This window comes from Anguilla rostrata, chromosome 4 (assembly GCF_018555375.3).
Source record: "Anguilla rostrata isolate EN2019 chromosome 4, ASM1855537v3, whole genome shotgun sequence".
NCBI lineage: Eukaryota > Metazoa > Chordata > Actinopteri > Anguilliformes > Anguillidae > Anguilla > Anguilla rostrata.
In genome coordinates this window covers 26,479,897-26,498,760 of record NC_057936.1, presented here as the reverse complement: position 1 = coordinate 26,498,760, position 18,864 = coordinate 26,479,897, and the positions used below count along the sequence as shown (strand labels likewise).

The following is an 18,864-nucleotide window of genomic DNA, read 5'->3' as shown; positions in this document are numbered from 1 at the left end:
TATGTGCTTTTGCCAACTTTTTTGGTATGACTGGACTCCTACGTGAACAGAGTTTTCATAGCCTTGATTATTGAGTAATTTCTTTATCCTGGACCTGTTTTGACCATTAGAGCACAGAGATATTCATCATTTTGGTCTACATTAGCAGCAAGGGCAGAGAACTGTTGTGTTATTCCATCCTGATGCACAGCTGTGGAACGGCTCAGTTTTGTATTGAAACATCCTGGTCATGCAATAAGCAATGTAGCTCTGACCAATTGAAATCAACATGTGCTGTTATTTGATTCAGATCCTGGCCAGGCACAGGGGTGGGCAAGATAGGTGGGAGATGAAGAGGTAAAGGAGCTGCAGAAGCAGCTGTTGATTGAGATGTAGAAAGAGCTATATCAGGCTGAACCTGAACAATGCTGGAGTCAGAACAAGAATGCATGTTAGAGTGAGGTGGATATTGACTTTGGGCTTGGGTGTGGCTTATATTATGGAGCAAAATGTTTCCACATCAGGGGGAAATAAAGCAGCTGAAGACTGAGGAAAATTGGCATGATGGCAGCAAAAAAAGAATATCTGCAACAAGATATCGATCAATGTTGAAGTAAAAGTGAAGAAAAACCACATAGAAGAGTGAGCAAATGAGCTAAGCAATGTGTGAACCCTCAAATACACACCAGCAAAATAGCACTCCCCACACATAAATATGCATAAATGTCACAGCAATTCATAGCAATGCAAAGGCTGAATGCATAAACAATATACAATAACAGCAATGTATGAACACGCAATTGCACACTTGCAAAATAGCACTCCAATTATCATCAAAAGAAGGCATTTTCAGCACACCAAATAGGCATAAAGCTTATAGCAATTAATAGCAATGCAAAGACAAAATGCATAAACAATATATAATAACATCCAATGCTTCAAGTCCCTGTTGGAGTGGCACTTCTGTAGCGTTGGATCCCCCAAGAGCCAGGAAGACTATTTTGTTTGGGTGCCAGGCAGAGCCAAGGAAGCTAAGCCAGAAACATGGAAGGCCACTACCAGACTGCAGTATTAGTACTACAGACCAGGACACCCCATCTGGGGCGACATAGCTCAGGAGGTAAGACCGATTGTCTGGCAGTCGGAGGGTTGCCGGTTCAAACCCCGCCCTGGGCATGTCGAAGTGTCCTTGAGCAAGACACCTAACCCCTAACTGCTCTGGCGAATGAGAGGCATCAATTGTAAAGCTCTTTGGATAAAAGCGCTATATAAATGCAGTCCATTTACCATCCATACATTGAAACTGCAACTTGTATTGACTTTTAGAGGGCCGACAAAAAAAGAAATTAAGTCTGAATTTTAACTCAAAACAAATTCAAGGCTTCAGGCCTAAAACAAATTCACCCCAAATAAATGTAGAACAATTGAATTCATGAGTCCATCTGAGAGATGCATTTTTCAAGAGGGAAAAGAAGAGAAACAATTCAATCTGATCCCTTTGGAGTCTGGAAATAGCCTTTTTGGAAACCTGCCTAGACATAGCTTAGAAAAAGGAATGCAGAATGCTCATTTTGGTGGTATTGTCCACAAATTTGAACCAGGATTTGTCCAGCATTGTGGTTGTGGTTCCATTATGTTTTTGAGTCCGCCAGGTACAGCTTCATGATTTATATCCACAGAAAAAAAATCTTAGAGATGAGAAAAAACTTCCTCTTCCATTGTGTTTCTATTATTTTGTTTCAGTAATATTTAGAGTAATTCAGACTCTTGGAAAACAAATTTCTCTGGGTTACATTTCAGAAGAGGATTATGCATATAGGTAAAAGGATGCAAGAATATTAACCATTTTATTTTTGGCATGCCAGTTTAAGAGTTGTGTTAAAAAGGGGGCGCTACAGAAATGGTTAACGAAAGTTTATATGCAGTCACAGGTAAATCAACTAGATCAACTAATGAAATCCTAATTCACATTTGTGAAATTGAGTAAGCCCTGAATTAATTAACAATGAAATTTGATATGATATGCATTAAATCATCCTGGATTGTTTAAGTGATATATGTGAAACAGACCTTTGATTTATCATGAGAAACAGTGTACATGATGTTTGGAATATCTGAGCAAAAACTTGCATACAGAGATAAGCAGAAACATGTGTATGCATACATTTAGTGTGGATTCACCTGCAGCCCCAGGTGAGTTATTTTTTAGGATTTATTCATGTATGAGAGTGTAGGAATAAGGGGTGGGGTGTGAGGTGATAAAGGTCTTAAAATATGATTTAACAGACATTAGTCACTGGTAATATTCTTGAAAATGTAGATCACCCAAAAGAATATTAATTTTAATAAGCTTGTCATAAAGCTGGTAAAACATGGTACCAGCACAAAAATATGACATGCCGAACATCTAAGACTTATTCACACAGGAAGGTCCTTCTCTGATCAGTTTTACACCAGCTTATTGGAGGATGAAATAGAGCAAGTACAGTAGTTTTGACATATCCAGACGAAGTGTTGAAGAACCTTAAAAGTTTGGAGAACCTGCTGTCACTGTATTTTACAAACAGCATAAACGACACAATTCAGAATTGAAAAGTCAGAATTCATAAAACATACAATAATATGGAGGCGTTTTGAGTGTCACCGTAAAAAGCGCTATATAAATAAAAATGCAATTTAAAATTAAATTGATCCCTGGATAACAAACATTGGCAGAGGTGTACTGCAATGACCATACAATAAACAGGCCATGCAATAGAGCACTGTGAAGTTGTGGAAAAACTATCTGCAACCCTGATCAATAAAAAAGCAAACAAACATGGTAACTCTGTGATCAAGGAAACACATTTTGTTAATTGCTAAACTATCTCCAAAAAGTTCTTTATCAATTTATTGATGAAGGAAGGTGGAATTACAGGTGAAACATGTCAGATAAAATACAGGTTGATCATTTAATGGGCCAAATGGTGTTTTTTTTTTTTTTTTTTAAGTGAATGTTTCCTCAAATCAGCCATGTAATGTCAGTCAGTCGCTCATGGCAAGTGACGTGGATAAAGTACAAAGCACAGTAAACTTAAACTGGTGTTTAAAATATGATCAGTGGCAAGTTTTTGCAAATACACAACTTTCGCATCCTTTAGGTGATGTATAATTACACTGCAAGAGCGACGACCAGTTATTAGGCGAACAAGCTGATAAGCTCTTAGTAAGGTATTTTGGTCATAATCATGGTCTTCCTATAGATATCCAGTGTCATATCCACACTCGTGTCAAATTAGTGGTTCACTACAATCGACCCAGCTTGTATTTCCTGTGTATGAGCCAGAAACACATAAACAACCTTCAAAGACACAGTTGTGAAAGGAACTGCGTGTGTTTGTGTGATACAGACAGACAGAGAGAGAGAGAGAGAGAGAGAGAGAGAGAGAGAGAGAATGCACACAGACGGGAACAACGCGCAATCTCGCCATCTATTACAGGAGGTGCGCTGGGTGTGTCCTGTCGTGACGTCACTGATATCCCTTTAGCGGTGGGAAACGTATAAATCTAAGCGCCCGGCTATAATGAAAAAGTTACACTGGTGCTAAGTTGTTTTACCCCGCAGCTCGGCCCCTACCAACATCGCTACTCTGGAATTTATTCTAGTCATTCCTGTTTTACGTTTGATGTCTTAACCTAAGGATGACAAAGTTTTAACTACATAGAGGCTCTGGAGAATTTGTCCCAGCTTTAATAAAGGAATTGCTTTTTTCTTAGACATCTCTGGCATACGGAACGTCTCCACTTTGGTCATGATCTATTTCGTCTTATTTTTTCTCTGTGTATGGCGAAGTTCGCTAGGCAAGGGTGAGTCGAGTTATTAATAGTTCTCTGCGACGTTTTCTATTTAAATGTAAATTACTTGGGCACCTCAAAGAGGTGCGCGCTGTTACTGTGTTGTGTATGATATGGTATGCCCCTAACAGTTTCCAGTTTACATGCATTCTGTATTAAAGAGTAAATACAAAGTTAATACTTTGCTAATGGGATCCTCAAAAGCCTGAATATGTCTGTTTAGTGCGTAACAAATTGCCCAGCAGATGCCAGATCCCTGATAATTTCAGGTCTTATGCTCAAATCTCTTATGGACTTGTCCAAATTGTAGGAATTTGGTCCTTTGTAAAGTACAACTCCAAGTTCAGGTCAATAACAATTTATTAATATAGCAAAAATAGTCTTTAATACAGTATGCAGCATGCCAGGTGAAAGCAAGGCAGTTCAATCACACCATAGTGATGCGTGGGTACAAGCTTTTATGCCCCACACCTGAAAAAGAAAGCTGAAATAAAATGCAGGTTCCTGTCCCTGACTGGGTGACAGGCAAACAAATGGACACTATGTTACATATATATATGTGGTGTGGAAGGAAACCAAATGATCATTGTCACGGAGACCTCCTGTCTCACACCCATTGATTACTCTGGCCTCACCCTGGTGCTGCTGTCATCCCAAGGCTTTGATCATAACCCCCCCCTTGATAATTGAATTAGGTTGATTGTATTCGATGACCATCCAAGAACACTGAATCAGAAAATGTATTTTTCCCTACAAAATATTTTTGTACCAGGCCTGGGGCCGCATTTCTCCTGCTGTCGATGGAAAATTCTTCAGCAGACTCGTTTCAATTTTATTTATTTATTTTGCTGTGCATCTTTCGCAATGGAGAAGCTCACCAAACTCACCTTACTAACCTAATTCCTGTATTCTGCGAACATGTAGCCTGGTGGTACTGTATGATACTGTCATTAGACAGCGAAAATGAGAGAGACAACGGTTTGAGCATTTCCTATGCAGTAGCCTATGTGTAACATGTGAGTGTGCTTTCTCCGCGCATGTAAACACGTGCACTCACATATACAGCGCATTTTCAGTCCTTTAAAATATTTCTAATTGCCAACCCACATCAATGACAAGCTATTAGCAAATGCTTTTGTGTGACACTCACACACTGTAGAAAACGAAGATGGACATTCGAAATGCTAAACTTTGCAAAATAAATAAATACATAAATAAAAATCGTGCATAAGCCCTGACAAAAATTTTTCCCACGGGCAACAGTTGACCAGTGACCCTAGAGGGAAAAGGTTTAGGCAAGGAAGCCTTGGCCACAACACCCCGTGCACCACGAATTGTAAACTGCACCTCTCTCACACCAAGTGTGTGAACTGACAGACGTGCAGAGAGGCTGTAAGGGTATTTGACAAGCTGACATATAGGCCTATTAGAAACTGACCTTTTAAAGATCTCTTGGCTAATTTTTAAAATACATTATATTTTGTTGCTCAAATTAAGCACCCGCGTCCATAGTGTGAAATAGGCCTTGTTATGTGGGATTTTGCTTGAGTAAACAAACACTTTGCTGCCTTGTCTTGACCTTCGTGTCTTGGTTTAGCCCCGGTTGAATCAGCAAGGGCGTTACTTCCTCAACTTGATGAATCTGTTAAATGGATGGTCTAATGTACATTACTTGGGGTCATGACCACCTCAAGGAAGCTTTGGAGTGAACAGGAAATTGTGCTAATCAGGGAATATTGCTAAAACAGACGCGAGCTCGGAGGACATTTTGGAATTAACTCTTGTAAATTCACTGGCGCGGACTCCCAGACTTTGTTTTAATGGTCTACATTTTTTAATGCACCGTTATAAATCATTGGACAATTGATGTTGTTAAAATTAAAATACATGGTAGAGTAAAACACAATGAAGTGGTTTTCCTTATATTGCTTTAGAATAGTAATATTATGTTTTATAGTCATTTTTATCATTTTGGATTTAGTCATGTTATTTAGTCATGTTATCACTAAAGCAGTGATTTTTTCGTGTTTATTTTTTTTAGCAATATTCGGAAAACAAAAAGTATCACAGAAGTTCAGAAAATTTCATAAAAAGTCAGATTTTATAAAATGCTTTTTCCTAAACATTCTCAGCCAAAGTGGGAAAATTTGCTGTTATTAAGAGTAGATAAACTAGTGACCTAAAATGAAGGAACATATTTTATTACCACATTTATTACAGATATGTCAATTTTTATAGATATGTCAATTTTTGCCAGGTACTGTGAAGTTACTACATATACAACACTACAACATTTCAGTTTGAAATGTGTGAAATATCTATTCTATATATAGTTATATATATTGTATAAATAACTTCACAGTACCTGGCAAAAATTTACATATCTATAAAAATAGATAAACATATATGTTTTAAACATGTTTAATCTTCATGGGTCTGGTGTAGCCCCTTGGGTAGGTTTTTCATTGAATGTAAAACATTTGCCGCTAATTGTTTGTCTGAGTTAAATTACACATTCCAGCTAGAAACTCCACACAATTTAAAATGGAATCTGTACACCACCAAAATTTGTTAATGCATACATCATATACAGCCAGTCAATCTGCTATACAATTAGACAAGCAAAATACATATTATCAGTACAAGGCACATTTTAAAATGATTGAGTTTGAGTTCGGCAGGTTAAGTGGCATGGCAGTTCCTCCAAGGATTCTGGGATTAATACTCCCGTATATTATTTTGTTGTACTATTTGGAATCTCAGTCTTAGTCTCCAATGCATGATGTCTTACTGCTTTGTTTGTTCTGCATCAACATATATTCTAATGTTCGAATAATAATGAATGTATTATATATCTATAAATAATTATGAGATATACTGGAACTACAATAAAAAATGTCAGTGCATTCCACCTCATAGAAAATCATTAAAGTCATAGCAAAACTGTGTAGTTTTTAATTTGAAACAAAAAAAGTGTTTATCTCAGGGCAGTGATAAATGGTGAAATTGGTTTAAGGGCAGATTTTGGTGTGTGTGTGTGTGTGTGTGTGTGTATGAAAATGTTTGTTTTGTTGATCCATCAAATTTCTAAATATTTACGGACCATTTTCACCACAAAAGGATATATGACTTTGTTTTAACATAAAATACTTAATTTGGGTGGGAACCTGGAACTAACTTATGTGAATTGCAGAAAATTCATATACTAAAAATGAAAAGTGTTGAATGGTTCATAAAGATTGCTGCTGAGTGAGGATGTTTTGATGCTGTTATCATGAGTATATCACTGTAAGAATTTCTTTTATTGTTTACATGGCAATATGTATCCTCCAAGTTCTATGGTCTTCCAGCAGACACACTCCAACTTTCTGGGAAACAGGAGTTGCCAACGCCATTGTCGGTGCAATACCAATGTAAAGCATACAGAAAGACTGGATAGAGATGATCCCCTGCTGCTGGAATACAGACAAAAACACCGTTATGACAATGCTAATATGATATGAACACTGTGTCACAAAGATACTGCTGATGGGTGTTATTGATTAATTTAGGTATAGTGTAATGGATGTACACTATGCACGATATTGATCAATTCAAATGATGAAAGTCAGGCTGTCTGTGAAGGATGTGGTGTGTTTATAATAAAATGGCTGATAAGGTCCTGTTTTTGTACACATGTGAGACTGAAAAATGGATGACACATCATATCTATTAACACTCTTCATAATAATAATAATAATAATAATACATTTATTTTATATAGCGCTTTTCAAGAACTCAAAGACGCTTTACAATGAGTGGTACATACATACATACATGCGTACAATGAAACATACAATTCAGAGACAATCATATTTCCTTATAATTGTAACATAAATACATTAATGGTTAGGGTTAGTAATGGTTAAAGGGAGAGCCTGCTAATGTACTGTTACCTCATTCTTAGACCATCATACCAAAGGCAGACTGAGTTCACCAGTGCTGGATGTGGAGGGAAAGGAGCTGGTGATGGAGGCAAACCATACGCTGCAACTTCACTGCAGGTGAGTGACCAATGAAAGACATCACCTGGGATCAGTCCTACACCGTACTTAACAGTAATGGGGGCCAGCAATTGGTATCAAGGGTCAGTAATGTGTCAGTATTTAGCATTATCTGACTCACAGCGTGACCCCTCACAGTTGAAGTTTAACTCAAGCATTCTTCTCTGCAAACTCTTTTACCAAGTTCACATGGTAACAGTACCATTTGGCATGGTAAAACTGGTATGGTATCTCATTAACTGCTTACAATAAGTCTAGTGTGATATAGGTTGAAATTAGGGGCTGCAATGAGACAGATGGTGTAGTGAGGAGGTATGCAGTGGATATTTCTCATGTTGTGGGTGTGGCTGTGTGTCAGGGGACGATGGGAGCTCTCATGGGCATTTCCTGTGGGCCTGGCAAAGGAGCAATCTAGCATGGTGGTGGTGCAGTCACGCTGTGGGAAACAGGAACATCTGTACTGCAGTCGACTCACGCTGACCTCCGCCCAGCCCCAACACACTGGGTCCTTCCGCTGCAGGTATCGACATAAGGACAGGAAGCAGACATCGCTCTACGTCTACATCAAAGGTAAAAGGCTGCGCAGGTACACACAAACAAACACATAGGTACACACCGTTAACCATGCAGTTACACATCTACATAGGTACAAACCTTTAACCACACAGATATGCAAGTAGACACATTTAGCCAGGCATTTACATACATTGATTTAGGATTATATTTGGCACTGCCTTCCCAAGAGATCTTCCAGCCAGAGGCAAATTTGCATATATATTTTTTTGTTTTTCCACAGGAACTACTTGTTGTTTGTACAGCCACCACCAGGTAGCAAGTGTGAGCACTGAAATTCATATCTAACTGCCAACACTTTGACTACGGGACTCACAAACCTAGAACAGCAGCTTGCAATCAAATGACTGGAAAGGAGTGGAGAATACATTACAGTGATGGGCTGTAAATAGGGACAGGCTATCCTTGTTACCCATAGCATTTTTGTGTGTATTTGGGTCAAATTTACTTTTATAAATGTTTATTCATAGAACTTTGTGGTCAGACTGTGAAACTTATAAAATAACAAGTCAGATTTGAGCACAGTCTATAATATCGTCCCATTCGCTTAGGATATTTGTCTGCAAAGTATACAGTAAAATTGTTTTTAATTTTGAATTTATTCAAGATAAATTGCCTATAAGTCATGTCTCTCCTGTCAGGGTCTAGTTCCTCATTTATCGAATACAATCAGATAGCAAACATGGAACAGGGAGCTGGCGTAAATGTTACGCTTAATAATTGTAACACCGTCAGTAACTTAATGTACAATGGTCACCGGCATTTATAATAAGCACACAGCAGATTGGTCTGTGTGGTAGGCTTGCTTTGCTTTGTCAAAGCTTACTTGGGTGTTAAGAAACAAACAAAATAGCTTCCCTCATCGATTTGGACATTACCACAACAGACTTCATGATAAGTTACGAAGTTGCTTGTGCATGTTTACGCACTGCCTTTTTTGTGAATAAAGCCCCATGCTTCATAATCTGAGTATGTGGCTGGTCCCCCCACTGGAAATGTGTTTTTTTTTATTAACATTAGTATGTGCAGAAATGTAATATAATTGAAATGGTAAACGGCTACTGACATGCCAGAACTGTTTGAAATAAAAAAACTGCTACATTTATAGCGACCCCCCCCCCCCCCACTTTAACCATTAATGTGAAATCCCATAGAAACAAAAAAATGTTCTTTTTGCTCCAAAATTTGCAAGAAAGCAAGTGAAATGATCTTAACTAAATTTCATTTGGAAATCTCCATTCACCCGGCACCATGCAGTTTCCTTTTGTTTTGCAAATGAGAAATGGGAGGTGTAAATTGGATGAACAGTAGCTTTGACTCTCAAAAAAGACTAGTGATTCTTGAGTTCTAAGTTATGGTATTCATAGACTTGCTTGCTCAATGCACTCCCCCCCTCATATGTCTAGGCTGTGTAACAATTTTTAATGTATCCAATGTTTGGAATTGAGCTTGTGTTTTTGAGATTTGTCTGTCATCAAAAATTGATGAAGACTGTTATATTTGGTCATCTATTGCTTGAAGAGATATAGACACTCAGGTATGTAGTGTAATGCTCATTTATCTAATTATAAATAAATAGATGAATAAATAAATGAATAGCAAAACGTCAAGTGAAATATATAATTTAAAACTCATTTAGCACTCAAAGTTTATAAAGGCATATTACAGGCACATTGAGAAAAATGCAAAAAAAATGTAAGTAAAGTGAGTGCAGTAGGCTATATGTGCGAAATTAGTTTCGATAGTGCTTTGACTGATTTCTCTCATCGGTCATTCTGTTGCCAGACACATTCCTACCTTGGTAGCCAATCAACACCTTCTCCCCTCTTGTCTTGTGGGGGAGGAGGGAGCTCTGACCACAGGGGTCTGCAACAGACAGGCGACATTGACCATCTGAACATAGTGATGCATGAGTTGTTGAATTGCCAGGTGAACCAACTGGAATGCAGGCGTTTGTCATTTTTTTGCTTGGAGTGCACGTCATTCATCCCATTGTGGTAATGCTTTACCTACAGTGACTGTGGACTTTTGTTGTTGTCTTAATAATGTCATTAAACTCCTTTCCTCAAATATTTTGGTTTGAGTGAATTTACCTTCAATTTATCCAAGGTAGCACAATAGCCTACAATGTGAATATATTTTATTCAATATGTGAGTTTAGAACATATTTGACAGTTTATTTTTCATGTAAAAAATAAATGCTAATGTAGTAATGTTGTCTCCGAATCACAGAGCTAAGTGGCCCTCTAAAGATGGCGAGTCACACCGAAATACATTGCGGCATGACGTCTAATACTACTTCTCTGCAGACATCAATGTAGTATAACATAAGATCTCCTTATGAGGACAAATGACATTCTGCTTCCCCCTACTGTTAGAACCCCACAAGTGTTTTCCTCTGGCTGGCAGAACCTCTACCGTAGAGGCAATTGCATCTACTTTAACCATACAGTTATACACCCATACAGGGACATGCCTTTAACCACACAGGTACACACTTACATTGATACAAAAATTTAATGATTCAAGTACACACCTGTACATGTACATATCTTTACACCTTTAGCTGCAAAGGTACTACAGACTTATACAGGCTCACCGTTTTAATGTTGCAGATATTCATATTTAACTGCACAGGTACACACTTACAGATACACAGTTTTAACCAAGCTGGTACACGTTTAAATAAGAATTATTCTTTAACCACAAGGTCAACTAATACAACTACTTTAATCGACAGGTGCACAGTTTTAACTATGCAGGTACACACTTTTGTGTTTTTTTTCAGGAATTATACAGTGGAATATACTTACCCTGCATTACTACGGTTGTGTGGTTACCACTGAATTACAGCAGGAGTGGAGTAGACATGTAGCAGATGCTGTGTAGCATCTATGTTAGTGGATTGAGATTTTATATTATCTGTGGTTTCGTGCAGAGCTCCTTGAGCAGCATGCAGAGATGTACTATAGTTTCAGCATCAAGTCTAATTCCCCTGCAATTGGAGTGCTGATTTCACAGAAATAAACTGATTCACTGTTGATGGTCATATTTGCATATCACCATAGAAGCTTAGGCCTAGACTGTATATTTTATGAACAACCAACTTACGTCTTTATATGCACAATGTAAATTTTAAAAGCAGTAGAGTCATCACAGAGATGACATCTGCTACTGAAATATCACTTTTGAAAGGAACATTGAGTATTTCATTGGGTATTTTCATTTTCAAAATAGATGTTCAGACAATGTTTAGGCACCTATTTGAACACAGCCTAAATAGAGGGATAGAAACATATTGGTCCTGTAGTTTTTACATAAGATTGACCCATTACAAGTCACAACGCAACGTTAATTATAACACAAAGTTAATTTTAGAGGTGGAAAAGCACTGGGGGCTGTATGACCTCAAACACAACATTTGCAATTACAATCTAAAACTATAAAAAGCTTGCAGTGAAGCTTCCGCAGCTGTTGGAGCAAGTATTCCACAATGTAGCCTGTTTAATAAATTTGGGTAATGGGGCACTCCAAATTCTTGTGTTTTTTTTTTTATCAGGGAAACCTACACTAAAACAGGATGTTACCTAAATTTGCCAATTTGTATTTGGCCACCTGTGGTTTAAAAAAAAACTTTAGGTATAGAAGAATTCAGTTAATATATGCACATTTAGGGCCATATTTATTAAGAATGCTGCCTGCAAATGACCATGAGTGCTGAAAAACTGTGTGTCGATGCATGTTTTCAATTTAGCGGGGTATTAACTAAGACTGGTTATGTAAATGAGCATGGCCGCAGTTAGTTCATTTAGATGCACTGCCAGTATTTAAAGCGACAATCTCGAAGATTTCTGTTTCGTTCTCTATGGCGGAGCCAATGGCGAGAAGCGGTAATTGCAGATGTGTTTTTGGACCTCGCTTCCCATAGATCCAACCGGATCCAACCAGTGTCGCCTGTGTGACGTCAGTCAGTTGGCACGCCAACTATAACGCTTACTATTTACTGAATAAAAACGGTTGTTATAAAAGGAACGTTATGTACATACTCATTCGGTGTCTAACATTAGGCTAACTCTAAGATGTCTTTACACTGCCGAGCCGGGTTAAAATGCCGTAGCAAACCTGGGGTAGAATTAGTGATGATCAATTTCTGCAAACGTTCTTTATCCACCTTGTGCCCGGTATGAACATCTTCACACTGCAAAGAAGAATTTGCGGGATTCGCTGTGGCTCGTGCAATTATGTATCTCGTGCACAATAAGCAGTCTTTTTCGTGAATGATTGTTGTGTGGCATTTTTGAAACATCTGCCTTGCAAAATGTTACCCCTGGTGTTTCTGGTTTTGCTAGCTAAACTGTTCGAGAATAAAGCTGAGCTGGGTGTTAAATTAGCAATCACAACAAGAAGAATAAAACAAAAACAAAGGAGATTTCATCAAAAAGGGCATAAAGGCTGAAGGAACATATGAGGAGGCGTAATAAAATAATAACAATGCTAATCCATACTGCCGTATTCTTTTATTTAGTTTTCTCCTGCATGATGTCTTCAGAAATCAGACCCGGCTCTGCTCCACATACCCCGGCTTTATTCCGATCATTATAATATATTGATGAACTCGATGGCAATGTAAATAACGATGACGTTAAGGTCAGTTCAGATCAATGATTCGCAACGAGGCGAAACGGTTTTAGAATGTTGCAGAGAAAATTGCAGAGGTATGAACTGGCTAGTAGCAGAGCCGTTGCCTGCCCTGAGGTTTTAAAAGACCGTCCTTGTCAAATCGCCAAGTGCAGTTTTATAACGTTTACAATCAGACGTCTTGGAATTTTGCACCCAGTCTCGTTGCGAATCATTGATCTGAACTGGCCTTAAGTTAGCTACACTGCAACGTTGCAACCAGGTAGCATTCAATTCGAGAGACGGTTTGCGGGTCGGTACCGGTCGGTAGCGTTAGCTACCGTTTTTTTTTCTAATTGTTAGCCGACATTAGATTGTGTTAATTACATTAGCTAGCTAGCTAACGCAACGTTACCTGATATGAGAGATGAATACTGTGCGCAACGTTGTCTAAACTAATGTTGTCTTTCTTGACATGGTCCGGTAGCTAGCGTTAGCTGTGCAAATAGCTATGTAATTTAGTAAAGTTACATTGTCATTAAATGTAATACGAAATCTACATCAACAAATAATATGATCTCTCATGTTACACAAAAACTTTTTAGGGTTCCATAACTCCCCCAACCCCCCCCCCCCTCCTGTTATTGTAACGCATGCAGACACCGGAAAAAAACAGTACGCCGCTCACACACAAGTGAGTTGAAGAGCGAGCCTGTTGCGTTAGTTCCGCCTACCCTCTCTGGCGGACCAACCACTGATGAAAAACACGTCACTAACTGTGCGCCGCTTGTGATTTTTTCCCCGGGAATGTCGCCACAGACACCAAGTTTTTTAATCATGAATTATGATAATAATAATAGTATAAATTAATATAAAAATAGGCTCAATCACTATTGTGTTACCCAATGCAGCGATAGTGACTTAAAAGACATTTATTTTAATGAAAATCTTCGAGATTATTACTTTAAGTCTTGAGTATGGCATGAAAGCAACATTGTTGTATCGCTTCATTGCTGGTGAAGGTTTTTAACAGGTGTCAGGATCCATGGATGCAATGGAAAGGCACTGTCACCTTAAAATTTTAACATGTCTCATCAGTAAAAACTTCAGAACAAATTTTTTGTATTTCAAGTTGTTTAATTACATACCCAACAACCAACCATCTCTAGAGTCACCGTCTCACAACTTCTCCAACAGGCAGCTGTTCCTAAAGATGAAGGAGTCATGTGTTTTAAAAAGATTTGATAAGATTCGGGAGAGTTGCCATAAATGTAACGCTTGATACAAGTAACATGCTCAATAAATACATATGCAATTCAATCCTCTACTACCTCCCAAAGGAATGGAGCAATGTGATAACCTTTGCGGGACATATTTCCCAAAAAATATTGAGCGAGCTAAATTAAAAAACTTCTGAAAGCAGAGGTGTTACTAGGATGTCATCTTTGGGTGGGCATTTGGATTATTTGGGTGGGAAACAACAAAAATGTTGTTTTTCTTAAATAAGGTATGTAAACAAGGGCGTAGTTTAATTCTGAAGGGGGGGGGGGGCAATTGCAGCATCTAATTTTTGTAGGGGGGGGCCAGGGCCATTACCTCGTGAAAAAGAAAAAAAAAATTAAACTCTGTAACACTAAACAAATGTCTCATTTGGTAGTCACGCCGTTTTTGATCCGGACTGCAAAAACGATGCAATGACATTCTAAAAGAGCTGTTGTACCCGTTGTGACATGCTTGAAGTTTCGTTGCTATGTCGACGCTGCCATCCTTGCTGCATTCTGCGGCGATAAAGCTTCTAAGACAACTCGGCAATTTCTGTTTTAACGGGTTATTTCCCAGCCTGAAACGGTGCGATGGTATTAGTAAACGGCTACAAGTGTCATCTAACTTGCGAGTAGTTGGCTGTCTCCCTGCATATGAATTAAATGTTTTTAACAGAAAATAACAATTATAAATGCGATTTTATCCACGAAAACGGCTATACAAAAATGATGGCTAGCTAGCTGGCTAATCACTAAACCGATGGCCACCAAGTGAGCTGGTAACTTAAAAGAAACACGCAGCTTGCAAAACGTGCAAACTCAACTGTGAAACTATACAATACTACTAATATAACTTATAAGAACCAGAGAAAACAATGAACAAGAATCAAAGGTATTAACTATTCTAATTGGATTGCTCAGAGCACCTAGCTACAAACAGACTTTACAGTTCACTTAACTGTCCTATGTTCGCGTAGTAGACACGCTACACTAACTGTGGTCGTGGGTTTGGCGATATTCGTAAAGGTAAGCAGTCTGAAATAAGAGACATATGAATGCCCACAGGTAACCACTACACACCCCTTCAAAATGGCCAATAGGAAAGTGCATTTTTTGATGACCAATGACAAAATTACAGAAAACTATGAACGCTCAAAAAAATAGCTATAACGGTGATTTTTAAAAGAGTTTTCATTGGATGGGCAGATGATTCCTCTGGGTGGGCAAGGCTTATCTCTCCCGTAGACACGCCCCTGTCTGAAAGTCATTTTCGGGTATAAGGTTTTTTATTTGCAATAAACCACATCATGCATCATTTAAAAAAGTGAGCTGTTCTTGAAAACTCGGAGTGTATTCTAGTGGGAATTGGATTGGATTGGTTTGGATGCTAGGGAACCAAAAAACATGATGTCCCTGTCTGTATAAATGTGGCAGCTGTTTGAGTTATACCGCCTCTGGGTTGCTATGACGAACAACATGCTTTTTTGCTTGTTATATTTACAGAATGCTAACTAAAGAGAAAACGAGAGGTTTGGTACCCAGAGAGGTCATGGAGGGCGCTTCAGATTCTGAGATTAGGACACTAGATGGTGTTGGAAACCATCTACATGTAGTGTTCTAATGGAGTGGCCTCAGGAATTTAAAATGGTTTTTAATTTCTTTGATAAATGTTCATTTTACGTTAACGTGTTTGCAGTTTTAAGTTATTTTGGTGTTTAATGTTAAATGTGTTCAGCAAATTTGCTTGCTGTGACATAGCCTCATCTTCTGGATGCTGTGTTAATGGAAAAGAAACAGGTACCTGGCCACAGGCATTTTTAACACGCGCACACCAGATTGGTCCATACGGTCAGCTGTTTGCTTTGTTAAAGCTTACTTGGGTGTTAAGAAACAAATAAAAGCAGCTTTCCATATCTATTTGGGCATTACCACAACTTACTTTATGGTAAGTTATGAAGTTGCTTGTGTGTCTGTTTTTTTACGTTGTTTTTTTCATGAATAAAGCCCCGTTACTTCATAATCTGAAGATGTGGCTGGTCGCACATTACCAATTGATATGTGTAACATTAGTATGTGCCAAAAAAACGTGCATCTGCACATTATAGGGCGCTACAATTATTCCGCACCTCTAATATACAGTTATCATACGGACTAGGTGGTATAAGTGTAACATAATAAATGGACTGCATACCTTGGTTTTAATTGTATCTTATTCAAATAAGTTATGAATGTTATTGAAACAGCTCATGACTACTGACATGTCAGAGCTGTTTGGAGTAAAATTTCATCGTGCTAGGCTCAATATTTTCTGAATAAATGAGAAAAATCCTCAAAATAGCCTGCTTTGGCTTAAACTACAATTACACAAATTATTGGAAGTCTATCTGATCATTTTGCAAAGTCGGAGGTGGCAGGGTGGGAGGGAGATGAAGGGGTAATTATATTGAGTGAAATCATATCTACCATAAGTTTTTTATTAAACCACAGGTAGCCTAGTACCTTTAGACTGTACTGCAAGTAAATAGGCACTAAAGTTGCTAGAAATATGGCAAAGAAGAAGGCTTAGATGTGCGAGGCCAAGTAAAGATATTGTGGCATGAGGTTTTTTCCATGAGAAATTGCAAGAATTTCCTGGAGTTGTTCAGTACACACTCGGAAGGGTCCAGCTGATGAGCAGTTAATGTTAACAGGATAATTACTCTCAGACTGACTCATGCCAAATTTTGTGGTGATTTGTCAAACGCTTAGGGCTAGTTCACAAAGATAGATTATATTTTAAAATTCAAAATAGTAGAAAATCCAATATGGCAGAAATTGATAAGGGTGTCTGCGTTTGACTCAGATTGACGTAAAAATCAGGAGGAGAAAAGAATCAGTGGGAAAAAATTACCAGTTATAGTAGGTACCTACACACCCTTGGTGCTTGGCCCGTAATAAGACAAATTTTAAAATGTTAATAACAAATATTAACATGACTTTAAAAATGATGTTAACAAAAATAATGCGGAAGGATTATCAACCATGTTAATAAAGGCCACATATAGCTGCCTGCCAGAAACCTGTTTTGTCCATCACTCAAACATTTTCTCTATAGCGTCTGCAGTCTGCACTCAAAACCAATCTCCAGAAAATCTATTTAGCCTCTCCACAGAAAAAAGTATAATGTTAAACTTCATTTTTTTTTTTTTTTTTGAAAATTGCAAACTGTCCTTTATAAAAATTTGACGATTCAGCCATTGCAATTAAAGAATGGAAGTTTCAGCTCACAAGAATTCACTGGTGGGCTGTGGATAGAGGAACGCTTTTGGTGTAAATACCATGCTGCGACTCACGTACATAACTTCCGCCATGCATCCCCTCCACTCCTAGTGTAAATCAGGCGTTATAGTTCTTTTTGCCTGTTCTCTCAGTTTTTTTTTGCTTTTCTCTTTCACTGCTGTCCTGTTGTGAAACAGGAAGTACTGAGGGTGGTAAAATGAATCTCAACAGTGTTATGTTAAAAAAAACACCCGTTCTATTAAGCAGATTCATTAAATCATCATTGAATGTGTTGATTTTATCTGGCCCACTGGATTTAATCTATATATAGTTAGAGTCCTTTACTCGCGTGTTGCAGTTAGGACAGAAATAGAGACAGCCCCCGGCTCCCTGGCCCCGGGCTGGGCAGAGCTGTTTTTTCCCAGGGCTGTGATTTTATCTCAGGGCTCCAGCCCTGCACGCCACATCCTGTGCTGCTGGGGAGGGTAGGGGGAGGTGTGTGTGTGTATGTGTGTGTGTGTGTGGGGGGGGGGGGGGGGCTGTGGGGCATCATGGGGAGTCCAGAGGCACAGGAGGACCACTGCTCCCAGTTGATTGTAACAAAGGGCTCCTGCTTTTTAGGCAGGGCATTTTAGGCTGGCCACCAGCCCAGAAGACCTCCATCTCAATTTTTTCCAGTAGCCATCACCTCTTCCTGTGCCCCCCTATTATCCCTTGTTTAGTCTCTCTCCCTCTGCTTCCCCCTTTCTCACCCTCTTCCTCTCACCCACGCTCTCCTTTACCTGCCCCTGGTTACTTACCTCCATTTGCTCACCCTCTTTCTCCCTCTCCCACTCCTTTGCCCTCTCCCTCTCTCCTTTTTGCCCTCCCACTAATCATTGCTCACCCTCTCTCCTTGTATGGAATCAAAGCACAGCCGAGGGCTGATATGTCCTTTGGGTACTTTTGTTAACTGTTCAGAGATATTTTTTTCCTTTAATAATGCAGTTGCAGCAAACAATGGAGGAACAACACCCAGTTTAAATGGCACAAGAATACTGAGCCTGTTTCATACGCCCAGAACAATCTGTTTCTGTGTGTGCTTGTACTCCAAAAGTTATTTGTCCATTGTGTTAGTGTGTGTGTGTGTGTGTGTGTGTATGTTCTCATCACATTATGTGTATTTCAGGCAGTCAGCAGCCATTTGTGGAGGTGCAGACAGAGATCCCTGATGTAGTATACATGAAAGAGGGGGAACCCCTTGTGTTCCCCTGCAGGGTCACGGCTCCACACATACCTGTGTCTCTAGTCAAGGTAAA

At 38.8% G+C, this 18,864-nt stretch overlaps 1 protein-coding gene across 3 annotated transcripts in view; it reads left to right on the top strand.

The window, feature by feature from the left end:
• The first annotated feature begins 3,532 nt into the window (after positions 1–3,532).
• Positions 3,533–18,864, top strand: part of flt1 (fms related receptor tyrosine kinase 1) — a 57,016-nt gene continuing 41,684 nt past the window's right edge. Inside the window, exons 1-4 of one of the 3 annotated variants that reach the window (XM_064331830.1) lie at positions 3,533–3,825; positions 7,760–7,856; positions 8,215–8,426; positions 18,735–18,859. In XM_064331830.1, coding sequence (XP_064187900.1) covers positions 3,771–3,825; positions 7,760–7,856; positions 8,215–8,426; positions 18,735–18,859 — 489 coding nt within the window. In that variant the 5' untranslated portion in view covers positions 3,533–3,770. The remainder of the gene's footprint in view (positions 3,826–7,759; positions 7,857–8,214; positions 8,427–18,734; positions 18,860–18,864) is intronic. The other 2 variants (XM_064331831.1, XM_064331832.1) reach the window with 2 other exon arrangements.